The 20,500-nt window shown below is 40.3% G+C and overlaps 1 protein-coding gene across 4 annotated transcripts in view; it reads right to left on the reverse strand.

The window, feature by feature from the left end:
- The window catches only part of LOC134202576 (transport and Golgi organization protein 2-like), a 153,750-nt gene that overhangs the window by 1,294 nt on the left and 131,956 nt on the right, over positions 1 to 20,500 (reverse strand). The window contains exons 1-2 of one of the 4 annotated variants that reach the window (XM_062677587.1): positions 5,859 to 6,004; positions 4,857 to 5,557 (exon numbers count right to left, since the gene is read on the reverse strand). In XM_062677587.1, coding sequence (XP_062533571.1) covers positions 4,857 to 5,488 — 632 coding nt within the window. In that variant the 5' untranslated portion in view covers positions 5,489 to 5,557; positions 5,859 to 6,004. Of the gene's footprint in view, positions 1 to 4,856; positions 5,558 to 5,672; positions 5,784 to 5,812; positions 6,005 to 20,500 lie in introns of those variants that run through there. The other 3 variants (XM_062677588.1, XM_062677589.1, XM_062677586.1) reach the window with 3 other exon arrangements.

Below are 20,500 nucleotides of genomic sequence, written 5' to 3' on the forward strand. Positions count from 1 at the left end.
ATGCTGACAGGGAAGGGGGGGTTTGCTCCTCTCCGGAGGTGCAAATCTTATTGAGCGTCTGTTCTCCATGTCAGGATCGGCTCACAACAGCGTCTGTTCTCCATGTTAGGGGCGGCTGATCATCGTCCGAGTGCCAGCGAGGGACTCTAGTGAAACTGCGCACCATGGTCCACCGGAAAAAAGGGGGGATGGTCCTTCGGAAATTTGGGGGGTTTGGTGTCAGGCCCTGCAAGCCAGCCTTTAAAAATCATAAGCAACGAACAATCAACAAGAGAGTACGGACCGGAACCATCGGCGAAGACCACTGCGACGAAAAAGGACTAGCGATTGGAAACTCGGTTCGTGGAACTGCAAATCTCTCAACTTCATCGGGAGCACACGCATACTCGCCGATGTGCTCAAGGACCGTGGATTCGGCATCGTAGCGCTGCAGGAGATTTGTTGGAAGAAATCAATGGTGCGAACGTTTAGAGAAAATCATACCATCTACCAGAGCTGCGGCAACACACACGAGCTGGGAACAGCTTTCATATTGATGGGCGACATGCAAAGGCGCGTGATCGGGTGGTGGCCGTTCAACGAGAGAATGTGCAGGTTGAGGATCAAAGGCCGGTTCTTCAACTTCAGCATAATCAACGTCCATAGCCCACACTCCGGAAGCACTGATGATGATAAGGACGCATTCTACGCGCAGCTGGAACGTGAGTACGACAGCTGCCCAAGCCACGACGTCAAAATCATCATAGGAGATTTGAACGCTCAGGTTGGCCAAGAGGAGGAGTTTAGACCGACTATTGGAAAGTTCAGCGCTCACCGGCTGACGAACGAAAACGGCCTACGACTAATTGATTTCGCCGCCTCCAAGAATATGGCCATTCGCAGCACCTACTTCCAACACAGCCTCCCGTATCGGTACACCTGGAGATCACCACTGCAGACAGAATCACAAATCGACCACGTTCTGATTGATGGACGGCACTTCTCCGACATTATCGACGTCAGAACATATCGTGGCGCTAACATCGACTCTGACCACTATCTGGTGATGGGTCAACTGCGCCCAAAACTATCCGTCATCAACAATGTTCGGTACCGACGACCGCCACCGAGTGACTGAAGCAATCTGATGTCGCCACTGCATACGCGCAGCATCTCGAGGCAGCGTTGCCGGAAGAGGGTGAGCTTGATGGGGCCCCTCTTGAGGACTGCTGGAATACAGTTAAAGCAGCCATTAACGACGCAGCGGAGATCAACGTCGGGTATATGGGACGAAGTCGACGGAACGATTGGTTCGACGAAGAGTGCAGACAGATTCTGGAGGAGAAGGACGCAGCGCGGGCGGTCGCGCTGCAGCAAGGTACCCGGCAGAACGTGAAACGTTATAGACAGAAGCGGAGACAGCAGACCCGCCTTTTTCAGGAGAAGAAACGCCGCCTGGAAGAAGCGGAGTGCGAGGAGATGGAACAGCTGTACCGTTCTCAAGAAACACGCAAGTTCTACCAGAAGCTCAACGCATCCCGCAAAGGCTTCGTTCCGCGAGCCGAAATGTGCCGGGATAAGGATGGGAGCATCTTGACGGACGAACGTGTGGTGATTGAAAGGTGGAAGCAGCACTACGAGGAACATTTGAATGGGGCTGAGAGTACAGGCAGTGAAAGTCAAGGCATCGGAGGAGATGACTACGTCAGTTCAGCGGACGATGGAAGCCAACCAGCCCCCACCTTGAGGGAAGTTAAGGATGCCATCCAATAGCTAAAGATCAATAAAGCAGCTGGTAAGGATGGTATCGGAGCTGAGCTCATCAAGATGGGCCCGGAAAAGCTAGCCACTTGCCTGCACAAATTGATAGTCAGAATCTGGGAAACTGAACAGCTACCGGAGGAGTGGAAGGAAGGGGTTATATGCCCATCTACAAGAAAGGCGACAAGCTAGAGTGTGAGAACTTTCGAGCGATCACTATCCTTAATGCCGCCTACAAAGTGATATCCCAGATCATCTTCCGTCGTCTGTCACCATTAGTGAATGAGTTCGTGGGAAGTTATCAAGCCGGCTTCGTTGACGGCCGCTCGACAACGGACCAGATCTGTACTGTACGGCAAATCCTTCAAAAATGCCGTGAATACCAGAATTTCAAGGCGGCATACGACAGTATAGACCGCGTAGAGCTATGGAAAATTATGGACAAGAACAGCTTTCCTGGGAAGCTTACCAGACTGATCAAAGCAACGGTGGATGGTGTGCAAAACTGTGTGAAGATTTCGGGCGAACACTCCAGTTCGTTCGAATCGCGCCGGGGACTAAGACAAGGTGATGGACTTTCGTGCCTGTTGTTCAACATTGCGCTAGAAGGTGTCATGCGGAGAGCCGGGTGTAACAGCCGGGGTACGATTTTCAACAGATCCAGTCAATTTATTTGTTTCGCGGATGACATGGACATTGTCGGCCCAACATTTGCAAAGGTGGCAGAACTGTACACCCGCCTGAAACGTGAAGCAACAAAAGTTGGACTGGTGGTGAATGCAAGACAAAGTACAATAAATTAATGATTTCGTGTGTGTTACTTCTACGTGAAGTTAAACGATTTACAATGATATGGAAATGCTGATATCATCTTCCAAACTTGGACGTACATGTTCATGATAGAATTAGAGGCAAAAGTATAGAATTGATAGTTCCGTTAGGATACGGCAGGCATGAAGAATGTTTTTATAGAAGTCGATTTGAAAGCGAGCGGAGGGCAATATTTGTGATGGCACATATCACACGACCTTCCTTCTGCCAAGCTCCCGTATGAAGGGGGAGGGAAGAATATCAGTGTGCAAGCTGATATATCTCCACTGGCAAAAGGAAGGTGGTTTGACTTGCTCATATGCCATCGCGTGCGGAAGGATTTGCTATCGACGAGTACTGTCTCCAAATTTCTAATATGACATCAGCATTTAGTCGAATAGGATTTTTATTGCACAGTTCTGTTTTCTCATTGCGTCCGTCTCGGCGCAACCAACTTGGCTGCCTCGGAGAGAACAAAGCAGAGAAAGGCACTGCTGCTGTACCGTCGACCAATAACAGCTGAATTGATGGATGCCCCCACCAAGGGTAGTACACTAAATTACAGCTTCCACACTGATATTCTTCCCTCCCCCTTCATACGGGAGCTTGGCAGAAGGAAGGTCGTGTGATATGTGCCATCACAAATATTGCCCTCCGCTCGCTTTCAAATCGACTTCTATAAAAACATTCTTCATGCCTGCCGTATCCTAACGGAACTATCAATTCTATACTTTCGCCTCTAATTCTATCATGAACATGTACGTCCAAGTTTGGAAGATGATATTAGCATTTCCATATCACAAAGTACATGCTTGTGGAACCGAGCGCGACAAGGCCCGTCTGGGAAGCAGTGTTACGATAGACGGGGATACCTTCGAGGTGGTCGAGGAATTCGTCTACCCCGGATCCTTGCTAACGGCTGATACCAATGTCAGTCGTGAAATACGAAGGCGCATCATCTGTGGAAGTCGGGCCTACTACGGGCTCCAGAAGAAACTGCGGTCAAAAAAGATTCGCCACCGCACCAAATGTGTCATGTACAAGACGTTAATAAGACCGGTTGTCCTCTACGGACATGAACCATGGACAATGCTCGAGGAGGACTTGCAAGCACTCGGAGTATTCGAGAGATGGGTGCTTAGGTCCATCTTTGGCGGTATGCAAGAAGACGGTGTGTGGCGGCGAAGAATGAACCATGATCTCGCCTAGCTCTACGGCGAACCCAGTATCCAAAAGGTAGCTAAAGCCGGAAGGGTACGATGGGCAGGGCATGTTGCAAGAATGCCGGACAGCAACCCTGCAAAGATGGTGTTCGCTTCCGATCCGGCAGGTACGAGACGACGTGGAGCGCAGCGAGCGAGATGGGCAGACCAGGTGCAGAACGACTTGGCGAGCGTGGGGCGTATTCGAGGATGGAGAGATGCGGCCTCGAACCGTGTATTGTGGCGTCAAATTGTTGATTCAGTGTTATCTGTTTAGATGTAGACTAAATAAATGAAATAGGGTATGACGGGGCAAGATGGGTCGCCTAAGGCGAACCCTGAATATCTCAAAACAGAAACATTTTAATTCAACTTTTCAACATGGATCTATAAAAATAGCTTATAATCTGTAAGCCAGAGGTATGAAATAACAAAAACTCCACTTTTTATTCCATTTCGAGTCATTAAAGTAGAAGTCTTTTTTTCTGTCAATCAAAAAATGACGGGGTAAGATGGGTCAAACAGCGGGGCAAGAGGGGTCACCTTTAAATACTGCAATTAATAATGGTTTTATTCCCAATATTGAATTACACACAGATAGATAGCTTTATTGCCAATGATTATATTGAATAAAAAATAATTTTTGAGCCTTGGATGAAGAAATGGCTCTACATTCAAAGATATCTGCATTGCTTTCTTAAAGACAAAAAATAGACATTTTCAATAAACAAATTAACATCATTATGTCAAAAGTAACCTTAAAATGTTAAGAAAATTATTTAGAGCTATATTACACGGAGTGTACGACTATCATCGGCACATGTAGGTAGAGATTCAATTGATTTTGCATTAAAAAATAGTTTTCAAGTTTTTACGTTGTGCTATGTATTTTTAACTGATTTACAAGGCGTTTTTCATCGAAAAACTTAAAAACGGCATAACTCGAAAATCTCATCAACGATTTTTTTTTTTTGAAAATTTGTTGTTTTTTTTTTCATAATTACGGTAAATGAAGCACCGTGGACGTCGACTATTCGAAAATCCGTGTAAAAAAACCCTCCCTAAAAACGTGTAAAAAAACCTGAATGAATATTTGTTACTTACTTCTCATCACTGCTCAGAAGTTCCAATAGCTCATTAATTAGCTGCTCTTTTGACTCCAACTTCAGTCGTTTATCCACAATATCACCAAATTGTTTGCGTCCGTGTTTAACCTTCTGCAGCGGCACGTCTAATGTACTGTTTCCAAACCCGAGCGGGTTATCCAGCTCACACTGATCGATCTTGCAAGGTGTATTGCTGGTATGAAGTATCGACACGTTTCCACCGTTGTTGCCACCCTTTGTGTCTATTTGCACTGATACCAAATTGAAAGGTCCGTAATTATCATTAGCTAGCAGTTGTTTTGAATATTCCTCATTTGACAATGGCTCTACCAAGTAGTTGGCTACTATTGGTCCTCGCCCCAAAGTAACATTCGGCTTACTCTCACCAGTAACGTTCAACAATGCACCTATTTTTACGATTCCCTCGCGTCCACTAATTGCCAACCAGGTTCCGCCTTCTCGACCCGGTTCCATATCACGTCCACCAATCACAAACGGACTCTCGTCCCAGGGAGCTGCTCCCTTAGCTGGTCTCGTATAGTACTCATCCCTATTGGAGGCCAATATCAGTTTGTATTCGCCCTGCACTGGTACTCCGTTGTTGTTCACGTAGATGAATAAAATGCACATCGCTGTTTCCTCGACTCTGTGTTTTCTACGACTGTGTTCACTATTCGAAAATATCGATTCAACCGATAGCTGAAAGTAGAAACAAAGGCGAAAACAAACCAAGACGTGAATAAAAATTTAATCGAACTCAATTTTTGTTTGATATGAAGACGGGTCATTTATTGTGCTACGATTCAAGACTCACTGAACTTTGAACTTTGACACACGCAGTTACACTGAAATGCTGACTGTGCAGCTCTGAGAAACAACTAATAACTGTGTTAGAAAAGTAACAGATTAGCTTCAGATAAATACATTTGAGAGTAAGAAACGTCTGGAGCCTACCTATCAGTCTATCAGTCCATCTCTCTATCTACCGCTGGAATTTTACCTGGTGGCTATGTTTGCTTAACGCCGCGTTAGGTCCGCTTCGGTTCAGCAGCTACGAGTGCTCCCACATGTACCAACGTATCTGCCGTTCAGCACTAACGAACTTTTTGTAATAAGCGTTGCGGCTTCAACTAGCGCTCTTGGCACACTGATAAAGCGTGTTAATGACACAGAAAATAGATAAAAGTTGATATATTTATGCGATGGATTTGCACTGTTGTAGCTCAACTACCGACTCGATTGTGGGTCTAGTCTGGGAACTAGTAAACAGTGCTATGAATTGAATATATCTTCAAATATTCTACCGTGGAAGCACAATATTCGCAGTTGAGCAAATTTTGAAAAGAATAATCATTCTAAAAAAAATACAACAAGGATTCACTAAATTTTCTGCATAACAAGCGTTCTACTATTATATAATTTGAACAAATAATGAAACCTCAAAGTATATATACTAACTTAAAGTTTATCTCTCAGTTTTAGGGTGGCTCACATTAGTATGAAAAAAAACTTATTTCAATTTTTTGATGTGCTTTTTCCGTTCTATTTGATGCCCTGATGTTCAGGACAAATTTTCAGCCAAATCGGTCATCGTTTGGGCGGTGCTAAACTTATCGGCGGCTTTCAGCAAAACATTCTGTATTTAGTTTTATAAGAACCGAATGAGTATCATAGTCCTGTTTTTCGTTGCTTTTCCATACGTTTTTCCATTTGAACTTCTAATAAGTATAGCACCGTCAAAACCAGGTCGTGAATTAGAACGGAATAAGACGGCTACGCATCCAAAAATTTGAAAGTGATTTTTGAGCCTCCTTATTTTGTAGTCTGTTTTTATGGGGTACTTAGGTTCCTAACTTGACGCACTAATTTTGCCAAGTGCCTTATTTGAGGAAAAGTTGTTCCCAAATGGCCGCACTTCAAATTTTTATCAAAACTCGTTAATTATTTTTATACATAATAACAGTGCAAAGGCACTTTGTACGGTGAAAAATAACAAGTTTATTCATTTTTACAATTTTGAATTTGATTCGTTTTTGATCAATTACATGCTATGTGATGAGTGCATTTGTTTGTTTCATGTACCCTGCACATCGAACGAAATGTTTCAATTTAGGTATAAGAATAATGCCAAACCAAGTATTCATGGAAGAATCATTTTGACATTTCATTACGTAACCAGCCTACGTAACCAGGTCTGTGGTACTTGTATGCTAAACAATAACATTATTTTTTTGGTAATCTGCAACTTTGAATCTATCAGCTGGGGAGGAACAAAGAATGAAACCTTGTTGAATAACGTTGAAATTACCGATAGGCAAATGTTACGCGACCGGGAGATATATTAAAATATGAGCTACCGTTCATATATATTTTATTAATAAAGATTACTCTATTACTGTAGTATTAACACTGACTAAAGCTGATATAAGAATGCTAGGCATCGTATGCTACTATTTTATTACGTAACATTATTTGCTTGCATGAAACTCAAAACCAGCATTGAAAAATTGCATAAGGCCGATACAAATATTTAAAATCCATTTTGTCTCCCCCCCCTCTGATTTTTTTGCCAATACACCCAGGTTTTTTTTTACACGGTTTGGTTTTAGTCGTTCAAGACCCTCAGCGTCAATAAAACAATGAGTTAACCCCACGAAAAAATTCACAAAAAATCAAAGAAAATTCAGGGGGTATTTTAAAAGCTGTGAAAATTCAGGTTGACCGAGAAATTAATGAATTCCAACCGCGTAAAAAAAAAACTGGGTGTAAATGATATTTTGAGGGGGCAACAAAATAAAATTCGGATAATTTTGAGGATTTTCAAAACATTATCTAACAAATCCGAGGAGTTTTTTGATTTTTTTTTCATTTTAATATTTATTTTTTATTACCCCCCTGACCTGACCAGTAGGTCAAAAAGTTAATTAAATATTTGTAACGGCCTAAATATAAAATCTCGTGTAAAAACGCGTGAAAGAAAAAAACGCGTCCAACCCGAAGACAGCGGGCCTTATTACAGATTCACATTTCACATTACAAATTTTACCTTCACTCCACCCTACTCCTCCTTGCGATCACTTCACATTTATTGTCCTATTTTTACCATTTTTTCACTGTGAAGTGGAATCTGTAATGCAGCGTACACACCGGTCAAGCAGTTTGAGCAACATTCACTCCGCCTCTCGTTTAGTCAAGCATCCACCATGTTCTACCAACAACGGCGCGAACACTCAATTTATTTGACCAACAATTTCATACACGAACGATCGAAGCGCCAGCTTGAACATCAACCATAAAAACAATATATGGGGTATTGAGAAGAGTTAAAATGATTAGTGAATCTGGCAACACTGGCTGTATGACTGGAATTATTGGCCCATACATACATATGTACTGAAATGTTGGTTTATATTGTAATAGTTTAAGAGTTGTGATGTTGTTCTGGACCATGGATTAGAAACTAGTTTGTAAGTTGAATTATTTATGCGGAAATATTAATTGCTAATGTTAAATAAAATCTAGCTTTGAAGCTTTGCATAATGGACAATGCTGTCGAGGAGGTTTCATTCAAGCCAGAGGAAAATCATCGCAATATGAGGGTTTGTGCGACTTCACTACAAACGCTCAAACATGTTCGGCGAACCTTGACTCTGCCTATGTAGCTCAAACCAAAATCAAACCGCTTTATTTTTTTTTCAATCGTGCCGCCAACTGTCAAATAAAAGATAGTGATAGTGCTTTACTCCAAGCGATCGTTGTATTTCACCTCAATACAATACATATCACAAGTAATTGCCTACCGTAAGGCGTATACAATCTGTTCATAGTAAAAGCACAGATAACAGATATTTAAGCTAGAACAAATTTTATTGAAAATCATGTGTAAACTTTCGAATTAATATACGTTGGCTTACTACTGCCATCTAGAGATGTCGTAAAATCTCGATTAATCGATTAGTAACTAATCGATTACTCTCGACTCTTGTCGATTATTGAGCATGAACATGAGAATGAGCATGATTAACCACCCAAGATTGCTACTCCGTTATTGCCAGGCCAGCTGTGATTACACAGAGTATCAACAGATGATATTTGGGACTAATATCATCCTCAATGTGTAAAAACTGGTGACCAAAAATTAAGCAATACCGGCGCCGGCCGTGTCCGAATGCAGGTCAATTGAGGAATGAGTAGGAAAATGTTGACGTAATATTCGCTTTGATGGAAGCCGACGAGTCATCTGCACTTCCTCGAAAAATCACTGGAATATTGGATGCAGGGGGTAATGACTGCAGCCAAGTTCGTTTTGGTAAACGGAATGCCGTGTATAACGTGTAATTAGTTTGAACGCACAAAGCAGAGCAAAGTATCGTGGATCTCGAGATCGTTCTGCACTTCCAAAACACATTCGATCCCGCACTAATTAATTATCTTTCCGACAGCACAAGGCAGAACAAAATATCGCGTATCTCGAGATAGCTCTGCACTTACAATTAAAACACGTTCGATGCCGCACTAATTATTTTACTTTCGAACCGCACATGGCGGAACAAAATAACGCGGATCTCGAGATCGTCCTGTGCTTCCAAAAAACTTTCGATCGCGCACTGATTATTTATTTTTCCGACCATACAAGGCAGGACAAAATAACGCGGATCTCGAGATCGTTCTGCGCATCCAAACGTGTCAAATCGCGCACTACTTGAATTTTTAAGAGTATTGAGATTATTGCCCATCTTGTATCTTCTATTACTAAAATTGAGACTAAACCAAAAAATTCGTAGATCGCACGAGAGCTTTTCAAATTGAAATGAGTTTAAAAATCTCATACATTCTTATTATGAACACCCTTTATTAGATTTTACTGTTGGAAAAGCTTTCAAACAATGTGATAACATTTTGAAAATTGTTTTTTTTTTTTAGGAAAATTAGGGTTTATGAGTTGGATTGTAGTTGAAACATCGCATATGGGTAACAATATACTGGATACATTTTCTATGAAACGCTCGTTACCTGTAGACTGTAATGAATTAAATGAATTGAGAATACTGCAATTGTGAATGTACTGTAGTGTAATAAAATATTACGCATTCAATTATATTTAGTGTGCAATAGTGCAGAATGCCGAAAGTTGAGTAAATTGAATGGAGGTGAATCAAGTCTAGTAGGGAAAGCACCTGTCTAACCGATCACATGATCCACAGGATGCAGACGATTCCCCTGAGCGAAGAAGGGAAAACGAAGGAGCTACAACACATCTTGGAAACAGCGAGGATAAACGGATGCAAGGAAAGAACAATACAAGCAATCATCAACAAGAAGCAGAGGAACCTACGGAAAAACGAACTGACAACACTGACACCGATCGATGAACCGCTGAAGAGGGTATCGGTCCCCTATGATCGACACATCACCCACCAGCTACGCCATCGACTGAGGAAATTCGGCATCGATCTGTTGGGCTCCACAAAGGATAGAGTAGAAATGTTAAATAAAGCCGGGGTTTATCAAATTAACTGTTCACAGTGTGATGAAGTATATGTAGGTCAAACAAAAAGATCGTTAGATGTAAGGTCCAAAGAACATATTGCAGAAGTAAGTAAGGCTAAGAGGGAAACTGATAAGGGATTAAATTTGGTGGGCTTCGTAGCCGTGCGGTTAGCGACGTCAATCGTCTGAACGCATGTGCTGTGGAGTGTGGGTTCGATTCCCGCCCCGGTAAGAAGAAAACTTTTCGTAAAGCGGAAAGCTCTCCACTGGTCCATTGGGTGTTGTGTAAATGTCCTTGTCCGTTGTCTCTGGTCGAAGACGGTGATTCTGTCTTTTTCTTAAAAAAATTATGAGTTTAGGTCTAAGGTAGCTGAACATGTATATCAGGAAAATCATTCAATTACGACATCAAACATTAAAATTTTAAGAAATGTCTCTTCTCCGTGGAAACTTGATGTTGCTGAGAGCTTGGAAATCTACCGACAGGTACAAACACGGTTGTTGAATAAAGATCAAGGAAATGGTAGCTCCTGGCTCTTCAAGTTTATACCTAAGCATTAAGCGCATCAAACGAGTAGAAATAAGCACCGTAGTAAGATAAGTATCTAGATAAATTATTATACCTACGCATAGCAGGCCTGGTAGCGGGTCACTTTTTAGTGACTTGGTCACTTTTTTCGAGCAAGTCACTAAAAAGTCCCTTTTTTCGACCTCAAGTCACTAAAGTCACTTTTTCTCGCAAAAAGTCACTATTTTCAACTATTTTGAAACTATTCACTAAGATTAAAAAAAAAGCTTTATGTATTCGTCGGATGATGCTTTGTTCATGGCGGAAATGAAATTACGGATCTTGGAAAAATGATCGCTCTGAAACTTCGCCAGCCATTTTTTCACCAGTAGCTAATTGAAGGTGTTTTACGTCACAATTTATAAATTGGTATACAGTCATGTAAGCAGGAGACCTGCCGATTTCGATTTTCTTAAAACGCAAACTTTATACAGTAGGGGAAGGTGCGGAGACTTGATTCTCCCCTGTTTTACCGAGAACTAAAGTAGTATTGTTATAGCGTATTTTTATAACAGATCCTCTAGACAAATGATCGTTATGTGACGAGTTTTTTCGAATGACAACCTCATTTACTCTATTATTTACTGTCTTTAACAACTTCTCCCAATAATGACCAAATGTCATAATTTTTTCATAGCATGAATCCATAAATATGCCAAATGATCTTCACTGCCAACATTCTATCACAATTTCAGGATATATGGATTTTGAGTTATTGCCGCAATATGAGGAGACTTGATCCCTCATTAGCAGGGGAGAAGGCGGAGCACTGAATCCCTACCCCGACATGTGCTGGTTCTAAAATGTAAACAACAGTGGTAATTCTCTACCACCTTTTTGTTATGACGATGGATTTTTTATGCACACTTTTGTTTTCGATATTTTGTCAAAATTAAACACTCAATCATGTAGCAACATAACGATGTGGTATGCTTGAGATACCTGCTTGATTAAAGGGACTCGAAAAAGAATTTATTGGCAGTAATTAACCGAATATAAAAATGTTCGCATAAACGATTGCGCCCTAACAGTGGTTCTAAGCTTCGATGCAGAGTACACGAGCATTGGCGTAAATAAGGGGGGGCCAGGGGGGCCTGGCCCCCTCCAGACCTACTTGTGCCCCCCCCCAGAAAATTTTGAAAAGTAATTCCAACTTAGTCAGTTTTTATTTCATTTACATATTTCCTACATATTTCTTAATTTTGATTATGAATTCTATAAACATATTTTTTGTTGCGTTATCACATCTATGACCATTTGTTCAGCAAAGCATCGAAATATTTAAGTTGGACCCCCGGGAACATTTTCTCGATTTTTAAGCTAAAATCAATGCCGCTTCTAATTCAGTTGCTAGCTTAAAATAATAAATTTGTTCTGCATTTGTTTGACTAGTATCCTGGTCGCAGAAACATAAAAACATAATTGTATTAGGATATAAATATTTCTGTTCTATTAAACTACCATCCGCTTCAAAAAAGACTGAAGCAACTACATCAAAATGAGCACATGTACACAAATCCGGTCAATGAAATTTCGAACGACCATTCTTTCGAAAATCTTCGAGTTAATCGCAAGGTATGCCGCAAAACAGTTTATCAAATTCCTATGGAGCTTATTGCTCTCGCTATATAATTCTGGCACAGAAAGATATAAAATTATAAAACTTAAGAATCTTTGTTACAATGACAGAAAAATCAACAACGCATTTCATTGAAAGTATTAGGACAAAACTTAGGCAACCTTCGCACTCACAACAGAGATTGCATTAAAGAAATATTTTTATAATCCTCAAAAGATCTTGTTCCATTTACTTATTGAATTTTCGAAAAAAAAATATTTAAAAATAAACAACAAACACTAAAAGAGTTTCGGAAAGTTGAAGGCATTTTCGAAGAAATTCCTGCATGAAGTTCCGGAAGAATTCCCGGAGAATGTTTTAAAGGAATTGCTGGAAGTTCTGAAGAAATTGCTTAGGCAAATTTTGAATGAATTCCTTATGGATATCTAGAAGATTTTTTTTCCAGCGATTCATGAAATATTTTCTGAAACAATTTTAAAACGAAAAAAATCCGTAGAAATCCTCAAAAAATGTCTGAAGAAATTCTCAAAAAAATAAAATAAATGGAATGTTTTAAAGGATTTTTTAAGAAAATTCCGCAGGAATTGCTAAAGAAACTTCCAAAGGAATTCATTAAGGAGTCTCCGAAGGAGAATGTAGGAATTCGTGGAACAAAATCCGAAAGCATTCCTTAAGCAGTTTCCGTAAGAAATGTGTAATGGATTTTCTGAAGAATTCCGTAATGAAAATTCTTAATGAATTTTCGGAGAAATTTTGTGAGGAATCTCCAAAGGAATACTCAAATTCCTAATTTCCAAATAATCTTATAGTGTTTTTTAAAAGAAACTTTTCGGAGGAATTATCAAATAAATTTCTTGTTTTATTTCCGAACTAATTTCTGGAGTATTTTTCGAAGGAATTCATAAATTAATGTTTAAACGATACTTACTTCGAATATTCTCAGAAATTCCAGCCTTATTGTAGGCTTTTACAAAACAGTATTAAATAATTTCAAGACAATAAAATTAAATTAAATTTTCGTAATGTTTGAAAATACCTAAAAATACTAAATAATTTGACTAAATACTATGCAGCGAGGCGACAACGCCCCAGTTCTGAGTTACATTAGCTGTGAATAAAAAAATGAGAAGCGCTTTTAACTGATGCTCGTAATATTTTCACAGCAATATTTGCTTTGCTGATGCTGATTGAATAAGTTGATTTAAATAAATAAAAAAATAAATATATAATGTGCAAATAACTAATGTGCAACTTAACTTGAAATTTATAAACTGCAATAATTTACCTGCACCAATGCCAGATCATTTAAGAATGGCAACGCTTTGGACGTGTATCCAGGCCCCACAAGAGCTTATGAACCACAACAAACCCATTTTGCGAGTCACCTGCAAGTTTAGGTGCACGACTGAATGAGGCCTTGGCTTAACGCATTCCAAAGATCAATTTAACAATTTATGTATTATCAGCTATACTAGATAAAGCCTCATTCAAACTCTCAAACTAATCAACCAACCTATTAATTTATGATTTGAATTTGGGTGCAGGAATCTTCGGCCCTAGGATAGCAATCTCAGTTGCAATGGGAAACTATCCAACAGTGTTTCAAGCGGAGATTTTTGCTATAATGAAATGTGTTAATGTCTGTCTTAAGAGGAATTATAGATATGCAAATATTTGTATTTTCTCTGATAGTCAAGCGGCACTCAAAGCATTGAGTAGCTTTAAATGTATGTCAAAACTTGTCTGGGACTGCATTTTTCCATTGCGAAAGGTGTGCCAAGAGAACTCCGTAAATCTATACTGGGTTCCAGGACACTGTGGCATTGGAGGTAATGAAAAGGCAGACGAGCTTGCGAAACGAGGTTCAAATACACAGTTTATTGGCCCAGAACCTTTCTGCGGTATATCATACTGTACCATAAAAATGGAATTAAAATCCTGGGAAGCACAAAGGTTGATGACCAATTGGCTGGTTATCCAAAAGCGTGCTCAATCAAAGAGATTTATAATTCCCAATGTTGAAGTAACCGAAAAGCTCATAGAGCTTAGCAAGAGAGCTCTTTGCACCTTTACTGGCCGAATAACCGGACACTGCCCGAGTAGATATCATTTGAAAAATATTGGCCAGTTTCAGAATGATATCTGTCGTTTCTGTAACATGGAACGTGAAACCTCTGAACATCTGCTTTGCAGTTGTGATGCATTGTACAAGGGTAGATTTAAATTTCTAAATAGTGGCTTTATGCAACCAGGAGATATTTGGACTGCAAATTCTGGAATGGTAGTGGGTTTTATTAACTCAATTATACCGGACTGGGAAAATACGCGTCTTAGGTTCTTTACTTGCGGTAAGACGCGCGGCTACAAAGCAAGACCATGCTGAGGGTGGCTGGGTTCGATTCCCGGTGCCGGTCTAAGCAATTTTCGGTTTGAAAATTGTCTCGACTTCCCTGGGCATAAAAGTATCATCGTGTTAGCCTTATGATATACGAATGCTAAAATGGTAACTTGGCTTAGAAACCTCGCAGTTAATAACTGTGGAAGTGCCTAATGAACACTAAGCTGCGAGGCGGTAATGTCCCAGTGGGGGATGTAAAACCAATGAGGAAGAAGAAGAAGGTTCTTTACTTGACAAATGGTGATCAACCTAGAAGATGCGAACATATAGTTAATAGTAATCAGGGGTATACCACAAAAGTTCAACTCAATAGACGCAGTGGTTCTACGCCACAAAAAAATGAAATTGAATTTTGACGAGAGCCACCTTAACAACATATATGAACTGTCATAAGACTACACCCAGGTTTTTTTTACACGGTTGGAATTCATTAATTTCTCGGTTAACCCAAACTTTCACAGCTTTTTAAATACCACCTGAATTTTCTTTGATTTTTTGTGAATTTTTTCGTGGGGTTAACTCATTGTTTCATTGACGCTGAAGGTCTTAAACGACTAAAACCAAACCGTGTAAAAAAAACCTGGGTGTAGTTTAGTACTATTCCAATTAACTCCACCACGCTGGATTTCTTCACAGATACGTATTTCGACCTCAATTATTAGGCCGTTGACAGTGTCTCGTATTGGTTCGACTCGAATTAAGTTAATTGATTTTTTTTTATTGCGATTAGTCATCGGCGTGGCAAAATTATGATCGGCGGCGCGCCGACCCAAAATCGTCGGCGGCGGCGTGGCGCGGCGGCGCACAGGTCTAACCAAATGTGTTATGTATAGACCGCTAGTCCTCTATACTACGGACATGTATCTTGGACCATGCTCGAAGAGGACTTGCAAGCACTTGGAGTATTCGAGAGACAGGTGCTTAGGGCCATCTTTGGCGGTGTGCAAGAAGACGGGATGTGGCGGCGAAGGATGAACCACGAGTTCGTTCAGCTCTATGGCGAACCCAGCATCCAGAAGGTAGCTAAAGCCGGAAGGGTACGATGGGCCGGGCATGTTGCAAGAATGCCGGACAGAAACCCTGCAAAGATGGTTTTCGCTTCTGATCCGGCAGGTACAAGACGGTACAATAGTCTACGTAGATTTAGGGGAATTATTTGATTTTGTTTCAAAGATAGGAGGGATGTTCGATTCGCCATTGGTAGCACGCAACCGCTGCACTATGCACGGTGCCCCCGGATTAAAGCAACGACTGGTATGACGGCGAATAGGAGCAGTTAGTGTAAGAGAAACATGCAGCATGGGCGAGATTGCTGCAACATTGCAAGGGCGAACGAGGCACCATACAAACGGGCGCACCAGATTTTTTTCGGAGGAAAAAGCGCCAGCAGGAAGATCGAGATCGTGGAGAGACGGAGCAACTGCACCGCGCTAATAACGCACGAAAGTTCTATGAGAAGGTAAACCGCTCACATAAGGGCAGCGTTCCACAACCTGATATGTGTAAGGACATAAACGGGAACCTTTTTGCAAACGAGAGTGAGGTGATCCAACGGTAGCGGCAGCATCACGAAGAGCACCTGAATGGCGATGTGGCTGACAACGGTGGCGGAATGATAATGAAGCTGGGAGCACGCGCGCAGGAGTGGATGGAAGGTGTCGTGTATCCCATCTACAAAAAAAGGCAATAAGTTGGATTGTAGCAACTTTCGCGCGATACCATTGCTGAACGCCGCATGCAAGGTACTCTCCCAAATGTTACGCCGCCAACTAGCAACAATTGGAAGAGAGTTCGTTGGGCAGTTCCAGGCAGGAATTATGGGTGAACGCTCTACTACGGACCAGGTGTTGACCGTACGCCATGATATGGCGGAAATGATAAAATCGATCAAGACCAGCTATGACAGCTAATGCGCGAACACGGATTTCCGGAAAAACTGAACAACTTGATCAAGGCGACGATGGATCGGGTGATGTGCGTAGTTCGAGTTTCAGGGGCATTTTCGAGTCCCTTCGAAACGCGCAGAGGGTTACGGCAAGGTGGTGGTCTTTCGTGTCTGCTATTCAACATCGCTTTGGAGCGGGTAATACGAAGGTCTGGGATCGACACGAGTGGTACGATGTTCACGAAGTCCGTCCAGCTATTTGGTTTCGTCGAAGACGGCACGTAACTTTGAGAAGATGGAAGACAACTACATCAGACTGAATCGGGAAGTAACGTGGATCGGACTAGTCTTCAACACGTCGAAGACGAAGTACATGATAGGAAAACGCTCAAGAGAAGACAATGTAAGCCACCCACAACGAGTTTCTATCGAGGTGGTACAAGAATTTGTGTACTTTGGCTCACTGGAGACCTCCGATAACGATACGAGCAGAGAAATCCGGAGACGCATCATGGCAGGGAATCATACGTACTTCACCGCCGTACCAAACTGACTATCTACAAAACGCTTATTAGACCGGTAATACTCTACGGACATGAGACCTGAACGATGTTCGTGAAGGACCAACGCGCACTTGGAGTTTTCGAAAGGAAAGTGCTGCGTACCATCTATGGTGGGGTGCAGATGGCGGACGGTACTTGGAGGAGGCGAATGAACAACGAGTTGCAGGAGCTGCTGGGAGAACCATCCATCATTTACACCGCGAAAATCGGAAGGCTGCGGGTGATTATGGTACTGACGTCTAGCGGCCCAAGAACGAGCGACCTGAAACATTACGTTACATTTGGTTTTGTTCCAAACATCACGGAGTTTACGAGTAAGGTAACATAAATAAAAAAAAATCACGTTTAGCACTGAAAATCAGATCAATTCTATATCTGCAATTTCAAAGTTGCTCCATGAGATTGTTATTGTTCCCACTAACCTACATTCCAATATGCTCAAGTGTCATTCACCCGCGACAAAATTCGTACGTCATATCATTCAATCAGCGGAATAGGATTCAGCTACTGTTGATATAGTTTTTACACACCCACGAGCTCCGCATGACGTCGCCATTATTACCGTAAATTACGTTAGGCTTGAAATATTGCCGATACAGGTAAAAATACGAAATGGCGCGAATATCATTCATTTTCATAACATGAACGTCGCTTCGTTTTTAAACTTTTATCAAAAGTGCAATCTTTTAAATATATGTAATTCTATTCCTATTTAAATCTCAATTTTTATAACCCTGATGATCATAAAATATGCGTTCGTACTCTTCAATTTGATTCCACTACTTGATTGTAACTTTAACAGATTCGTATTTCAACCTTAGCACTAACGCCTTCTTCAGTGTCTTGTACTTGACTCGAGACACTAGACACTGAAAACGGCCTTACTGTTGAGGTCAAAATATGTATATGTTAAAGTCACAATCAAGTTGTGGAATTAAATGCGATAGTACGAACTTATCTTGTGACATGTGAAGACAATCCACTAAAAGCTCAACATAATTTTCCTATTACACAGACGATATTTTAGGTTTTTTGTAAAATCTTACTTCATGATTATCGCAGACTAGAAGTAGGTATCGCATTGCTTTGTTTTATTTTTATTGGAGAAGCTTGTTCTAGGCTGGCTCATCTCTAAGCAATACAAATTAATGTTAGAATTTATTTTTTTTCAATTTAGTCAATTTAGTTAGAAGATGGGAAAGCCATTACTTTGTGTCATAAAATAATATTATAAATAACACTGTGTTTAAGCGATGCATTCCATTGATTTACTAAGGTTTATTTGAGTTTCAATCCCGCATTATAGTTGTAGAGACAATATTTATCCATTACTCAGACGTAATGCAGCAATATAAGCACACGCTCATTTCGGCGAATCACCTGTACAAAATATCATTATCAAACTGGGGCTAATGTCAATAACCGATAACTAGCGCTCGCCGTGGACATTGTTCTGCTGCAATCTTGCAAATAAAAAAAGCAGGGTAAACACACGGTCGTGAAAATTGTCTGATTTTCTAATGTTGCTACCGTGCTAACCGTATGGCCCTACTGCAGTATACTGCAGTATTGTCCTACACTTTGCGCAACAAAATATGCTCTTTGATTTTACACCATCTAAACGTTTATGTAATCTTAATTCAGTAAGTCCAACTAATAGAAGGATATTTAAATTTTCAATATGTCATGTCAAACTGTCACAAAATGCACGCCTAAGCCACACGAGCGCGCGCACTGAAAATGCCTTCTTTCTGGTATTGCAGCAACTAGTCCATATTGACACAGCATACAACATGGCTGGTCTAAAAATATGTTTGTTAATCAAAAATTTGTTCTATAAGTAGATATAGACACTTCATATATTTGTTACATTTGGCTTAAATGCCTTCAATATGATTTTAAATATTTAATTTTTGATTTATATCAGAACTCCTAAATATTTAGCTTTGCTAGGCCAATTAATTGGAATTCATAGTGACAATATGTAATATGTAATCTATCAGATTAAGAATTCTGATAGTTTACCTGCAGTGAGCGATCTGATAAAAACTTTTGGATCAGTTTAATAATTTACAGAGGAAAATTAAAATTCATCAATTTTACAATCAAACCTTCATGCCAAACACTGTCAAATGCTTTCTCAATATCAAGAAGAGCAACTCCAGTCGAATATCCTTCAGATTTGTTGAGTCGAATTAAATACGTTACTTTTAATAACTGATGAGTGGTTGAATGCCCATGGCGAAAACCGATTGCTCATCAGCAAAACAAAGGAATTGTCATTAATATGAACCATCATTCTATTTAAAATAATCTTTTCAAACAGTTTGCTTATTGAAGAAAGCAAACTGATTGGATTATAACTAGAAGCCTCAGTTGGATTTTTGTCCGGCTTCAAAATTGGAACAACTTTGGCGTTTTTCCATTTATCTCGAAAGTATGCCAATTGAAAACATTTGTTAAATAAATTAACCAAAAAGGATAAAGAGCTCTCAGGAAGTTTTTTGATAAATATGTTGAAAATACCATCATCACTCGGCGCTTTCATATTTTTAAATTTTCTAGTAATAGATCTCATTTCATCCAAATTAGTTCCCAACGAAGGGTCAAAAACATTCTCTTGATTGAGAATGTCTTCGAAGCTCCGTCTAACTTGATTCTCAATTGTACTTGTTAGACCTAGACTAAAATTATGGGCAAACGGCTGAGCAATTTTTTGAGCCTTTCCGCCATTTGTTAATGAAATTTTATTTCCCTCTTTAAGCGCTGGAATTGGCTCTTGAGGTTTTTTTTTTATAAATTCTCGTTAATTTCCAAAAGGGTTTCGAACTGAGATCCAACTTCGAGACATTATTCTCAAAATTGGTATTTCTCAGAATATAGAAACGATTAAATTTCATTTTGAAAATTTTGCCAAATATCTTTTATCGCAGGATCGTGAGTTCTTTGGTAACTTGATTTGATGCGAGTTAGAATTTGATTTGATGCTAGTTAGAATTTGAAGATTAGCTCTCATCACGGACAGCTCTGCTGTCCATTGCACTGCACTGGAAAGACAAGTAGGCAGCAATAAAAGAGAATTGTCCAAAATTTGTTTCAACAGAACCTCCCAAGGTATCAAAAACTTTGGTTTCAAATGAGGAATATAGTTTATGTTAG

Source organism: Armigeres subalbatus, unplaced genomic scaffold (genome assembly GCF_024139115.2).
Source record: "Armigeres subalbatus isolate Guangzhou_Male unplaced genomic scaffold, GZ_Asu_2 Contig1291, whole genome shotgun sequence".
NCBI classification, from domain to species: Eukaryota; Metazoa; Arthropoda; class Insecta; order Diptera; family Culicidae; genus Armigeres; species Armigeres subalbatus.